The sequence below is a fragment of the Bos mutus genome, chromosome 15 (assembly GCF_027580195.1).
Source record: "Bos mutus isolate GX-2022 chromosome 15, NWIPB_WYAK_1.1, whole genome shotgun sequence".
In the NCBI taxonomy this organism is placed as follows: Eukaryota; Metazoa; Chordata; class Mammalia; order Artiodactyla; family Bovidae; genus Bos; species Bos mutus.
Window position 1 is genome coordinate 2,979,526 of NC_091631.1, and position 14,631 is coordinate 2,994,156.

Consider the following 14,631-nt stretch of genomic DNA (forward strand, 5'->3'; position numbering starts at 1 on the left):
CCGCTCTGGGACAGAGTCTAGAGAGGGGTTACTGTCGGGGCAGGTGAATCCTGTGACTCTGATACGGGGGTGGGTCTCTGGTCTCTGAGACTTTCTCAGGGGTCCTCGTGGTTAAGACTCCAGGCTTCCACTGCAGGGGGAGAGGGTTAATTCCTGGTCTGGGAACTAGGACCCTACATGCCATTCTCATGGGCCCCCTGCTGCTGCTGCTGCTGCTAAGTCGCTTCAGTCGTGTCCGACTCTGTGCGACCCCACAGATGGCAGCCCACCAGGCTGCCCCGTCCCTGGGATTCTCCAGGTAAGAACACTGGAGTGGATTGCCATTTCCTTCTCCAATGCATGAAAATGAAAAGTGAAAGTGAAGTCCCTCAGTCGTGTCCGACTCCTAGCGACCCCATGGACTACAGCCCACCAGGCTCCTCTGTCCATGGGTTTTCCAGGCAAGAGTACTGGAGTGGGGTGCCATTGCCTTAAAGTCTCTCTCTTTTCAAAACGCATTTACTGATTTTTGGCTGCGCTGGATCTCCAGTGCTGTGAGCGGGTCTTCTCGGGCTGAGGCAGCGGCTACTCCCTGATTGTGTAAGGGCTTCTCATCGCAGCGGCTCCTCTTGTCTCAGAGCAGCGGCTCTGGGCATGCGGGCTTCAGCAGCTGTGGCCCAGGGGCCTATTTCCTCCTTGGCAAGTGGGATCTTCCCAGACCAGGGATCGAACCTGTGTCTCCCATGTGCGCAGGCAGGCTCTCGACCCCTGGACGGCCAGAGAAGTCCTATTTTTTTTTATTATTATTATCTGAACCATTACACTGGCTTCTTAACTGCTCTCAAGTCCCTCTTCTTTCCATTCCTTAAACACAGAAACCCGACCATATCTATCTCCTTCCTTAAAAAACAGACAAACTAAATCAAAAGAAAACAAAATCTGGGAGTTCCAATCACCTATCTCACAGAGTAAGACTTCTCACAAGAGAAGACTCTACACATGGACATCACCAGATGGTCAACACCAAAATCAGACTGATTATATTCTTTGCAGCCAAAGATAGAGAAGCTCTATACAGTCAGGAAAAACAAGACCGGAAGCTGACTGTGGCTCAGATCATGAACTCCTTATTGCCAAATTCAGACTGAAATTGAAGAAAGTGGAGAAAACCACTAGACCATTTAGATATGACCTAAATCAAATCCCTTATGATTATACAGTGGAAGTGAGAAATAGATTCAGGGGATTAAATCTGATAGACAGAGTGCCTGAAAAACTATGGACAGAGGTTCGTGACATTGTACAGGAGACAGGGAGCAAGACCATCCCCAAGAAAAAGAAATGCAAAAAGGCAAAATGGTTGTCTGAGGAGGCCTTACAAATAGCTGTGAAAAGAACAGATGAGAAGGGCAAAGGAGAAAAAGAAAGATATACCAAATTGAATGCAGAGTTCCAAAGAATAGCAAGGAGAGATAAGAAAGCCTTCCTCAGCGATCAGTGAAAAGAAATAGAGGAAAACAATAGAATGGGAAACATCTCTTCAAAAAATTAGGGATACTAAGGGAACATTTCATGCAAAGATGAGCACAAAAAAAGGACAGAAATGGTATGAAGCAGAAGATATTAAGAAGAGGTGGCAAGAATGCACAGAAGAACTATACAAAAAAGATCTTCATGACCCAGATAATCACGATGGTATGATCGCTCACCTAGAGCCAAACATCCTGGAATGTGAAGTCAAGTGGGCCTTAGGAAGCATCACTATGAACAAAGCTAATGGAGGTTATGGAATTCCAGTTGAGCTACTTCAAATCCTGAAAGATGATGCTGTGAAAGTGCTACACTCAATATGCCAGCAAATTTGGAAAATTCAGCAGTGGCCATAGAACTGGAAAAGGTCAGTTTTCATTCCAATCCCCAAAAAAAGCAATGCCAAAGAATGCTCAAACTACCACACAATTGAACTCATTTCACACGCTAGCAAAGTAATGCTCAAAATTCTCCAAGCCAGGCTTCAACAGTATGTGAACCATGAAATTTCAGATGTTCAAGCTGGATTTAGAAAAGGCAGAGGAACCAGAAATCAAATTGCCAACATCCACTGGATCATCAAAAAAGCAAGAGAGTTCCAGAAAAACATCTATTTCTGCTTTATTGACTATGCCAAAGCCTTTGACTGTGTGGATCACGATAAACTGTGGAAAATTCTTAAAGATATGGGAATACCAGACCACCTGACCTACCTCTTGAGAAATCTGTATGCAGGTCAAGAGGCAACAGTTAGAACTGGACATGGAACAACAGACTGGTTCCAAATAGGAAAAGGAGTTCGTCAAGGCTGTATATTGTCACCCTGCTTATTTAACCTATATGCAGAGTACATCATGAGAAATGCTGGACTGGAAGAAGCACAAGCTGGAATCAAGATTTCTGGGAGAAATATCAATAACCTCAGATATGCAGATGACACCACCCTTATGGCACCCTTATGGTGAAGAAGAACTAAAGAGCCTCTTGATGAAAATGAAAGTGGAGAGTGAAAAAGTTGTCTTAAAACTCAACATTCAGAAAACGAAGATCATGGAATCCTGTCCCATCACTTCATGGCAAATAGATGGGGAAACAGTGGCAGACTTTATTTTTTTGGGCATCAAAATCACTACAGATGGTGACTGCAGGCATGAAATTAAGACGCTTGCTCCTTGGAAGGAAAGTTATGACCACCTAGACAGCATATTAAAAAGCAGAGACATTACTTTACCAACAAAGGTCCATCTAGTCAAAGCTATGTTTTTTCCAGTAGTCATGTAGAGATGTGAGAGTTGGACTATAAAGAAAGCTGAGTGGCAAAGAATTGACACTTCTGAGCTGTGGTGTTGGAGAAGACTCTTGAGAGTCCCTTGGACTGCAAGGAGATCCAACCAGTCCATCCTAAAGGAAATCAGTCCTGAATATTCATTGAAAGGACTGATGCTGAAGCTGAAACTCCAATACTTTGGCCACCTGCTTCAAAGAACTGGCTCACTGGAAAAGACCCTGATGCTGGGAAAGACTGAAGGCCAGAGGAGAAGGGGACGACAGAGGATGAGATGGTTGGATGGCATCACCAACTGGATGGACATGAATTTGAGTAAACTCTGGGAGTTGGTGATGGACAGGGAGCCCTGGCATGCTGCAGTCCTTGGAGTTGCAAAGAGTCGGACACGACTGAGCGACTGAACTGAACTCAACTGACTGATTTCACAAAGTGGGAAATCCTTGGCCTGGCAGAGGTCCTTCCAAACTGACCCCAACCATCCTTTCCAGCTCCCTTTCTCACTCTGCTCTTCCCGTTATTGGATAGACATTTACCAGTGGCAGTTACAGGTCAGGTCCTGGGATAGGTTGCAGGCATAATACAAACCAGCCACAACGTGGTTCCCTTGGTGCCTGCCCTCCAGGGAGTTCTAGCTCCTGGGGAGGGAGCAGGCAAGATACTGCTGATTCTAGATCAGGGTGAGCACTTCATCTCAGGATAGAATAGCATTGAGCAGGCCGGCGGGGGCCAGGGGAGCACCTCTAACCCAGCCTAGGAGATCAGAGCTTCCTGCCAAAAGGGGAAACTGGAGGAGAGTTGCGAAGGACGAGTACATCGAAGATGAAGGAGGGAATCTGTCTTTCCCGCAAGATGCAATCGCAGATGCAAAGGGAAGGCGATGTGGAAGCAGCGGCTTCACACTTCATTCCACAGGTGCTTCTCCAGTGCTCTTAGCTGCCAGGGGCTGTTTCTGGCTCTGGAGACACCGCAGTGCACACAGCAGACCAGAGCCCTGTCCCCATGCAGCTGACAGGTCCCCAGGCGAAAAGATGCAAATGTGGGTTGGAGAGAAAGGCGAGCATTAACAGCCACAGGGGAGCAGTGGACCCCTAGAGTCTGTGGAGCCGGGTCCACAAAACCCCTGGAATTTGAATGTAGAAATACATGTGTCTGCATGGTCACACGGGCCTGTTCACAGGGAGTGGTCTCAGCATTTTATTACATTCTCGAAGCGACCTGTCCATGACTGCCTTGGGTCATGGGGTCCTTATTCTAGGGCCCCTGGTGCGAAGCTAAGGAATTTGACCTTGATCTGGAAGTTCTGGGAGCCAGTCGTGAATTTTGAGAAGCGAAACCTTCAGTGCCTGACACCCACTGCACCCCTGCCACAGAGAAGTCCTCGTGCCTTTTCAGCTGCTAAGATTCTGCTTTCGCTGTTTCCTCCCGACCTGGAGGAATGGGAAGGACCACCCTTCAAAGCCAGCCAGGCTGACTTTGCATCCCCTTTAGACCTACCGTTTTCCAGCTGCTAGCCCCCAGGCCTGTCCGCCTGTGACAAGCTCCAAGGTTTAAATGAGCCTGTGATGTTTTGAGGATTTAATGATAACTTTTGCTTGGAAAAATATGGGCTTCCCTGGAGGCTCAGACAGTAAAGAGTCTTCCTGCAATGTGGTAGACCCTGGTTTGATCCCTGGGTCAGGAAGACCCCCTGGAGAAGGGAATGGATACCCACTCCAGTATCCTTGCCTGAAGAATCCCATGGACAGAGGAGCCTGGAGGTCTACAGTCCGTGGGGTCGCAAAGAGTTGGACACGACTGAGCGACCGACAAACACTTTGCCTGGAAAGTGCCCAGCATACATTAGCCACTCATCAAATGTGAGTTCCTCTCATAGTGAAGTGGCTCAGCTGTTTAGAGAGTCCCTCTTGTCTGGGGCCTGGAACATCCTGGGCAGCTGCTCACAAGCCCAAAGAGCTTTTCGAACATCATCAGCATCACTCTCCAGACCCCCCAGTAAACTCACATCTGTACTGATGGGCCCTCGCCCTCATCCCATGAGTCCACACCACAGCTCACCCTCTGTTTTACAGATGAGGACGCTGAGGCTCAGGGAGGTCCAGAGGCTGTCTGGAGGGCTCCCATGACCACATCTTCTGTAGCAATAATGGCAGTGGCAGCAGTAATAACCACAGTGAACTCTGACTATGCTTCCTTTGTGCCAAGAGCGGCCGTGAGCATTTTGCCTGTCTCAGAACGCCCAACTCCAGCCCCCAGCTCTCCAGCAGTCCTACCATAGGTACCATTGTAAGGCAGGTGCTGTTGGTACAACTTAGAGAAGGAAACCGAGGCTCAGAGAGGCCAAGCAACTCGCTCAAGGTAGCGCAGGACAGCGTTCACGTCCACTCTCAGAGCTCAATCTGACTACCTCTACAAGGAAATCCGTGTCACTCTGCCTCTCTCGGAAAACTCTGTTCCCCAGCTGCACAATTCAAAACCCCACCCGTACCCCCGCCCCCCGCCCCCCGCCCCGCCCCCATCGGCCGCCGGCCCGGCATCGCGGTCAGCACGCTCCAGCCGAGATGTTCTTTGCTGTGGCCGAGGATACAGAGAGGGCTGCCTGGTTCTCCTTGGGGGCCGAGGCAGAGGCTAGGGGGAGGGAGATGGGTGGACATTTTAGGCGCAGGGCCGTGTGCCGGGGAGGGTGTCTGGGTATCCGGGATCGAGTCACGTGCTCGTGAAACTCGACCTAGGGGCAGGGTTTGGGGAGGGAACCCCCGCCCCCAGCTCGGGGCGCAGCCCCGGACGGGCGTCAATACAGCGGTTGGCTCGTTCCGTCGATTCACCTCGTCCTACCCTCGCCGCGCGGACGGGGGGCCGCCCGGAGGCGTTGTGTCCCCCGACCTCCTCCAATGGAACAGGGGCGGTGAGAGCCCCAGGCGGAATCTCCGAGGCCGCGAGCGCCGGGACGGTCCCGAGCTGGGCCCGCCGGACACCGGACACCGGACGCCGGACGCCGACGGGTCCGCGGCCACGCGAGGCGCGTCTGCCCGGATCAGAGGTGAGCAGCCGGCGGGGCTGGGCTGGGCTGGGGGGTCCCTGAGAACCGGGGGTCCCCGGGTGGCTCCTGCCGATTCTTCCAGGCTCCCCAAGAAACCCTGTCACCTGAGCGCGCGGCTCCCGCCCCTTCGGTCTGGCCCCTCTGCCCCTCTCCGGCGGCCCTTCCTCCGCTCTGGGCCACACTCGCGTCGGAGGCCGTGCGGACCTGCGGACGCGCCCGAAGGCCCAGGCCCATTTCACAGATGGGAATACTGAGGCTCCCGGGGGCAGGCACTCGCGCCTCCCCCAGCTCTGCGGCCCGGCCCGCCCCTCTCCTCTGCGATTTCCTCGGGCTCTCCTTCCCCCTAGTCCCGGCCGCTCTCCGCCCCGGCGCCGCCCGCATGCTGTCCCCTCCCGCGGCGGCGGCCGTGCCCGAGGCTGGGGCGGGGGCAGGGCGGGGGGAGCGCGGGCGGCTTGTCTCCCTTTGGTAAACACGCCCGCTCCCCAGCCCCTCCGCCGCCCAGGCCCTTATTGAGTCAGCAGCCGCCGGACTTCCTGCGGGAACCCGAGCCCCGTCCCCGGACAGGAGAGGACGAGCGGGCGCCTCGGGTGAGAGGGGGGCGCGGGGGTCGCGCAGGGCCCGCCTGGGGCGCCTTCCACGTGGCAACTGCGGGCCGGGAGCGAGAGCCCGCGGGCGCTTGGGTGGCCCGGCGCGGGAAGGGGCAGGGCCCGCGGGAGCCGGGCCCCGGGGGAGAGGAGTGGTCTCCCCGGGGCCACGGGAAGACGGAGGGAGGCGGGGGGTGTCCTGGGGCTGCTATCGGACTTCCCCTTCCTCCTCCTGCTCTCCTCGGGGGGTCCTTCCTGGAGCTGGAGGCTGGCTGGCGGCCGGCGGCGGCTTCAGAGCGCGCCTTGCCCCTTGCTGACCTCTGGGGACTCGGGGAAGCGCGGGTTTGGACGCCGGGAGCCGGGCACCGCGTGCCTGGGCCTCGGTGGAGAAGCCTGGAGGCGCGCCAGGAGTCCGTAGCGCGCAGACAGGACCTTCCGGTCCCTGATAGTGACCCGGGGGGCATGGGGGACCCCAGCGCCTCCGGCGCTGCCCCTGCGCCCAGACCCAGCTCGGCGAGACCCTCTGGGAAGCCCAGGACGCGATGGGGGCCTCCGTGAAGGGCGTCCCCCTTTAGCGGGCGGGCTCAAGGTGGGTCTCTAGAGCCCCCACGATAAAGGATGCTTCTCGGGGTCCTCTGGGCGCTTGGCTTAGTCCTCTGTGCCCCGGCAGGCTGGCCACCGGGATGGCCCCCACGCTGGAGCAGGCGTACCGGAGACGCTGGTGGATGGCCTGCACCGCGGTGCTGGAGAACCTCTTCTTCTCCGCAGTGCTCCTGGGCTGGAGCTCCCTGCTGATCATGCTCAAGAAGGAGGGCTTCTACTCCAGCATGTGCTCAGGTACCCCAAGAAGGGACCAGCGGGGGCGGCAGACGGCGACGGGGGGGCGCTGGCCGAGGCCGGAGACCCAGCACCCCGCAGGGGCTTGGGCACCCCCACGTGTCCTCCAAACTTTCTCTAGAGAAGAACCCACTAACCAAATTCCGTTTGCACTCAAACCCAGGCATCCTGCCGGCATCCAGGTTCCGGGTGGGAGCCTATGGCAATCTCAGGTCTAGGGCAAGACCGCAGTGCAGCTACTAGCTGAGTGAGGGTTTTCTTGCTGGGGCTATTGTCAGGCTGAAGGAGGCAAAGGAGAGTCTTCAAGCTGGATTTGATCGTCAAGGTGGTGGAGGGTGGGGGTTGGTGCGCCTCCTTTTCCAGGCTCTTGGAGGCCCTAAGTCACCTCTTATACAAAGTGAGTAGCCCATTTCCTCTAGGGCCCCAGCTCATGGGGGTCTCTGTTTCCCATTTTGGTCACCTGGGCTTTGTATGAGGGGCCCTGAAGGCTGGAGTGACAATTCTAGCAATCGTGGGGAACGCTGGCTGTCTTCAAGTGCCAGGAGACAAGGAGTTGCCCCTCCTGCTGCCTGGGAGTTGAGTTTCTCCTCCTGTCTGACATAGGGATCTTTCTTTTCTGGGAAGGAGGGTGCTGAACTGACAGGCTCAGCCCAAGGAGCTGGAGGGATGTGGAGTTTGGCCCTGGCCTGCTTATCCTCTTCCTCCAAACACCTGGCTGAGGAACTGGCTTTGGAGGAGGGCCAGCTTGGGTTAGAATCCCAGGAGCTGGCTGACACTGGCAAGGTCTCTAAAGTGCTGAGCGCTTCCTGGGTGGCACTAGTGGTAAAGAGCCCGCCTGCCAATGCAGGAGACATAAGTAAGAGGCAAGAGTTTGATACCTGGTTGGGAAGATCCCCTGGAGGAGGGCATGGCAACCCACTCCAGTATTCTTGTCTGGAGAATCCCATGGACAGAGGATCCTGGCGGGCCACAGTCCATGGGGTTGCAGAGAGCTGGGCATGACTGCAGAGAGCACGAACACAGGCTAAACCATTGAGCTTTAGACACCTGGTCTGCAAAGTGGGAAGAAAAGCAGTGTCTATGCAATGAGAGGGAACAGTACGTGATCCGTGTGAGTGTCCTTCCTGGCTTCTCGCAGCTCCTGACTTCACTCCCTGCAGCCTGCCTTGGCTGTGGGAGAAAACTGTTGCCTTTGCGGGAGTGGAGCTGGGGCGTCCTTGATTTCTGCACCCTGCCGGACTAATCCGTAAGCGGCAGGTGGGGTGCAGGATGCGTGGGCATGCACAGCCTGATGGGGGGCCTGAGGAGGTGGGGATTCAAGCTGGCAGCTGGCTAGGAAGGGCAGGCTGGGTCAGGAGGTGCTGGCTTGGGGTGGTGTGCTGGGCATCCCAGGGTGGCTGGAAGAGCCAGGCAGAGGGCCGGGGCATCCCTGTGCCAGGGGAGGCCAGGTGTCCAGGTCTGCGCTGAGCTGTTTGCCCTGGACACCGAGGAGACCTGCCCTTTGCTGCCTCCTGGCCTTGATGCCTGTCTCTGCCTGTCCAGTGGCTTCTTCCAGCCCTCTGCACCTGTTTTTTTTTTTTTTTTAATCAACTTTATTGAAGATTAATTTACATCACACATTCTGATGAGGTTGGACAAATTTATACACGTTAGGAACCATCACCACATTCAATATTTAGAGTATTTCCGTCACCTGCAAAACTCCTTCCCTCTTGCTGCCTATTGTCCAGCTTTTCAAAAATATGGATAGAGGTTGATTAAGATAGAAGTCTCATGGCTTACATTTCACCCATTGAAAGTACACAAGTTGGGGCTTCCTGGGTGGTCCAGTGGTTAAGAATCCGTCTGCCAATGCAGAGGACACAGGTTCCATCCTTGGTCCAGGAAGATCCCGCATACTGTGGGGCAGGTGGGCCTAGAGCCTCTAGAGCCTCTGCTCCCCAAAGAGAAGCCACTGCAGAGAGAAGCCCCGCACGGCCACTCGAGTAACCACTGTTCACCACATCCAGAGGAAGCCTGCGTGCAGCCACGAGGACCCAACATGGCCAGGAAAAAAAAAGGATACAAGTTAGTGGTTTTTAATTTATTCAGAGTTGTTCCACCATCACCACAACCACTTTTAGAACATTTTCTTTGCCCCCTAAAGTCACCCTGGATCCAACAGCAGTACCCACTCCCCACTGCCTCTTCTTTCACCTCCCCAGCACGAGGCAACCCCTCATCTACTTTCTGTTACAGATTTGCTATAACAGACACAGACTTGCTTATTCTGAATGTTTCATGTAAATTGCATCTTATAACAGGTGATCTTGTGTTAGGGTTCAGTTCAGTTCAGTTCAGTCACTCAGTTGTGTCCGATTCTTTGCGACCCCATGAATCACAGCACGCCAGGCCTCCCTGTCCATCACCAACTCCCAGAGTTCACTCAAACTCATGTCCATCGAGTCGGTGATGCCATCCAGCCATCTCATCCTCTGTTGTCCCCTTCTCCTCCTGCCCCCAATCCCTCTCAGCATCAGAGTCTTTTCCAATGAGTCAACTCTTCACATGAGGTGGCCAAAGTACTGGAGTTTCAGCTTTAGCATCATTCCTACCAATGAACACCCAGGACTGATCTCCTTTAGAATGAACTGGTTGGATCTCCTTGCAGTCCAAGGGACTCTCAAGAGTCTTCTCCAACACCACAGTTCAAAAGCATCAATTCTTGGGTGCTCAGCTTTCTTTATAGTCCAACTCTCACATCCATACATGACCACTGGAAAAACCATAACCTTGACTATCAGATGGACCTTTGTTGGCAAAGTAATGTCTCTGCTTTTGAATATGCTATCTAGGTTGGTCATAACTTTGCTTCCAAGGAGTAAGCGTCTTTTAATTTCATGGCTGCAGTCACCATCTGCAGTGATTTTGGAGCCCCCAAAAATAAAGTCTGACACTGTTTCCACTGTTTCCCCATCTATTTCCCATGAAGTGATGGGACCAGATGCCATGATCTTCGTTTTCTGAATGTTGAGCTTTAAGCCAACTTTTTCACTCTCCACTTTCACTTTCATCAAGAGGCTTTTTAGTTCCTGTTAGCATGATGTTTTCAAGGTTTTTTCGTGTTGGCAAAGGTATCAAGACGTGGTTCCTTTCCAAGTCCTTTGCCACCACATTTTATTTCTCCCTTCAACAGTTGCTAGACATTGGGTTGTTTCCATTTGGGGGTTATTATGGTGATGCTCCTGTGAACACTCATGCTCAAGTCCTGGGTGGACATGTGCTTTCCTTCCGTATGGAATTGCTGGGCCACAGAGTAACTCTAACATTGGGGGAACTGCCAGCTGTTTGCCATTTTCCATTCCTATCAGCAGTGCACGAGTGTTCCAACTTCTCCATATCCTAGACAATGTTTGTTATTTCTCATCTGTTTTATTGTGGACAGTGCTATCTTTCTGTGGTTTTGATTTGCATTTCCCTAGCGGCTACGGAGAAGGCAATGGCACCCCACTTCAGTACTCTTGCCTGGAAAATCCCGGGGACGAGGGAGCCTGGTGGGCTGCCGTCTATGGGGTCGCACAGAGTCGGACTCGACTGAAGTGATTTAGCAGTGGCGGCGGCGGCTAATGACGGTTGAACATCTTTCTCATGTATTCTCGGCCACTAATGTATCTTTTCTTGGAGACATTTTTGAAGTGGGTTATATTTTATTCCTGAGTTATAAGAGTTCCTTGTATTATAGGTGCAAGTCCCTTACCAGATATAGGAGCTTCTCACTTCAGGGACGTTGCAGAGCACAGGCTCTGGGATGTGTGGGCTCAGTAGTTCCAGCTCCTGGGCTTTGGAGCACAGTCTCCATAGTCACCGCGCACACGGGCTTAGCTGCTCCTCGCAGGTGGAATCTTCCACCCCCAGGGATCAAACGCGTGTCTTCTGCACTGGCAGGCAGATTCTTTATCCCTGACTCACCAGAGAAGCCCTCTTTTCACATTCTTTATGGTGTTCTTCCGAGCACAGAACTTTTTTTGTTTAACTGAAGTAGAGCTGATTTATAGTGTTTTGTTCCTTTCTGGTGTACAGCAAAGTGATGCAGTTTTATCTGTTAATACATACACTCGTATATATGTGTAATTACTTTTCATTTTATTTTCCATGATGGTTTATTACAAGATATTCAATATATAGTTCCCTGTGCTATTCAGTAGGTCCTTGTTGTTTATCCGTTTTGTAGATAGTAGTGTGTAGCTGCTAATCCCATACTCTTAATTCATCCCTCTCCCTGCTCCCGCATTCCCCTTTGGTAACCCTAAATTTGGTCTGGAGCGTGAAAGGTTTTAATACTGGTGAAGTGCAAACTATCTTCTCTTTGGACACTTGTGCTTTGGTGTCATGTTTAAGAAACCATCGCCTCATCTAAGATCACCAAGATTCACATCTGTGTTTTCTTCTAGGAGTTTTACCGTTTTAGCTGTCACATTTAGATTTCTAATCCATCTGAACTTACTTTTTGTGGACGGTGTCAGGTAGCCATCTGGTGTTTCCGGTTGCCCGGACGTGAGTGTGTGTTGGAGGCTGGTTCCTTGGGATCACTAGTGGTGACCAGAGTGACCCCTCCTTGTTTCAGAACTTTATGAACACTCTGATAAGCGGGAACAACGGGCTCTCTTTCATTCAGAGGACTTCAGCCTCCAGACGTCTGGCTCCTGGGGGCTGCTGTACCTGCTGCTCTGCCCAGCGCACCTGCTTTCTGCCTCTTGAAGCTTCCCTCGACAGGGTCCCAAGAACACAGACTCAGGCCGGGACTCTGCGTCCCCACTGTGTGTGGGAGGAGGCAGACGGTGCGGCTTCCCGATCTGCTCTGTGCTGCTTGGCTGACTGGAGCCAGTTACTCACCCTTCTTAATATTGTTGTTGTTTTTGAATCGCTATGTCATGTCCCACTCTTTTGCGACCCTATGGACCGTAGCCCACCAGACTCCTCTGTCCATGGGATTTCCCAGGCAAGAATCCTGGAGTGGGTTGTCCTTTCCTTCTCCAGGGGATCTTCCCAACCCAGGGATCGAATCCACATCTCCTGCCTTGGCAGGCAGATTCTTTACCCCTGAGCCGCCCGGGAAGCCTACTAATATCTCCGTTACCCTGTATATAAAGTAGGACCGACAGTCCCTACCTCACGAGGCTGTTGGGAAAGTGAAATGAGAGCCAGCAAACGTTTCAGACTCCAGGCGTGCATTCTTCTTTTGTTCTGCGCCCAGCTCTCCCAGCATTTGCTGTGTGACCTTAGGCGAGTTCCTTGGCCTCTCTGGATCTCTGTGTCTCAGTCTGTGCCATGGAGTGGACAGCCCTCATCCCTCTCGCTTCAGGGAAATGACATGAGGACCAACGATGCCGTTTAACAGACGTTGAGTTCGTCATCGAGGCGCTTATTAGCCTTGGCTTTGGGGCTCCCTGACCACCCCTTTCTTTCCTCTCAGCTTCGGTGGATGGCTCACCCCCCACAGGGGCACCGCAGCTAAAGCGGACTCTGTTACTCAGAAGGTGGGCAGAGGCGATTCAGTTGCCGACACACAACTGCATATGCCGCATAAATGCCACACAGTGAAGCAGCAGCCAGCGCTCACCGAGCACTGACTGCTAGTGAGATCTTCAGAGGTCACACAATGTTGTGAGGCCCTCACAGCAGCTCTGCGTTTGTAGCAGAGCAGCCGGAGCTTCCTGCTGGTCCAGTGGCTAAGACTCCGTGCTTCCCGTGCAGGGAGTCTGGGTCTGACCCCTGGTTGGGGAACTAGATCTCAAATACTTCAATTAATGCTGCCGCTAAATATCTTTTATGCCCCAGCTAAGACCTGGCACAGCCAGATAAAATGGAGCCTGGGGGGCTATATATAGTCCATGGGTCGCAAAGAATTGGACATGACTGAGCACACAAGCACAAAATAAATATTAAAAACAAAGAGGAGAAAGCTGAAGCTCAGAGATGGTAAGTAATTTGCCCCAGGTCACACAGCGAATAAATAAGGAGCAGAGTGAGTGTTCAGCCTCAGATCGGACCCCAGAATCTTTCCCCATGGGCTTTAGCTCAAGAGTCCTCCTGTGGGAGTCCTGTTACAGACAAGACGGCCAGCCAGAGCCCAGACCTGGGGGTGTTTGGGACTGTGGGTGTTAGCTGCAGGGCGGGGAATCTTGGGGCTGGGGGGAGGGGGTGAAGGTGAGGAAGGGCTCACAGACCCAGGAGACAAAGACAATGGGATCTTTCTGTGAGTATTGTGTGTGCGCAGCAGTCCCTACAGCCCTCCTCTACAGTTGCAACCACTGAACCCATTTCACAGATGGGATAACAGAGCCTCAGAGGTTCGGCCGCTCAGCTAGTGGAGCCAGAAACAATCATCCCCGGTGTTTCCCAGACCTCTCATTTGCAGTTCACCTGCATGATTTTACAATTCGTGTGCCATAGGTACTATTATTTACTTCCTATTCCCTTTTAAATCAGTCCACTTAAAAAGCCTCATGAAAACAAACAAAAAAAGTTTTTAAAGCCACATTTTCTTTTCCTTTGTTAAATTATTTTTTGCTGGAGTATATATAGTTGCTTAACAAGGTTGTGTTAGTTTCCGATGTACAGCGAAGTGAATCAGCTATGTGTAATACTAAAAAGCCTCATTTTATTTATTGATTTTTGGCCACGCTGCCTGTGGGATCCTAGTTCTGCAGCCAGGGATTGAACCCACACTCCCTGCATTGGAAAAGCAGACTTGTCATCACTGCACCACCAGGGAAGCCCCCTAAAAAGCCGCAGTTTAAAGTGTGATGTTCTTGGAACCTTGGGTTTGATGTTACTCACAGATGCATGTCATACATATATATCTCTTTGCTGTTGTTCCGTTACCAAGTCGTGTCTGACTCTTTGTGGCCTGGTAGACTGCCAGGGTCCTGTGTCCTTCACTATCTCCTAGAACTTGCTCAAACTCATGTCCATCGAGTCAGTGATGCCACCCAACCATGTCGTCCTCTGTTGCCCTCTTCTCCTCCCGCCCTCAGTCTTTCCCAGCATCAGGGTCTTTTCTGATGAGTCGACTCTTGGCATCAGGTTGCCCGTCTGTCTTGGGTGGCCCTGCATGGCATGGCGCATAGCTTCACTGAGTTACACAAGCCCCTTTCCCAGGGCGAGGCTGTGACCCATGAAGGGATGTGTATTTCCATATGTGTACGTATGTACATGTGTGTGTTTGATATACTTTCGAATAATATCTATAAAAAAAGATACACTTTCAAATAACTAACACTGTGAAACCTGTACAGTTAACCCCTGAACAGCACAGGTTTGAAGCGCTCAGGATTGTTTTCAGTAGTAAATCGTACAAGGTTGCACACTTCCTGGTGGGTTGAATCTGCAGCTGC

General features: G+C 52.4%; 1 protein-coding gene across 7 annotated transcripts in view; it reads left to right on the forward strand.

The window, feature by feature from the left end:
* Nucleotides 1-5,512: 5,512 nt before the first annotated feature.
* Nucleotides 5,513-14,631, forward strand: part of SLC43A1 (solute carrier family 43 member 1) — a 30,374-nt gene continuing 21,255 nt past the window's right edge. For 2 of the 7 annotated variants that reach the window (XM_070383316.1, XM_070383317.1), the window contains exons 1-2: nt 5,513-5,834; nt 7,089-7,255. In XM_070383316.1, coding sequence (XP_070239417.1) covers nt 7,102-7,255 — 154 coding nt within the window. In that variant the 5' untranslated portion in view covers nt 5,513-5,834; nt 7,089-7,101. Of the gene's footprint in view, nt 5,835-6,320; nt 6,422-6,636; nt 7,008-7,088; nt 7,256-14,631 lie in introns of those variants that run through there. The other 5 variants (XM_070383312.1, XM_070383315.1, XM_070383311.1 and 2 more) reach the window with 5 other exon arrangements.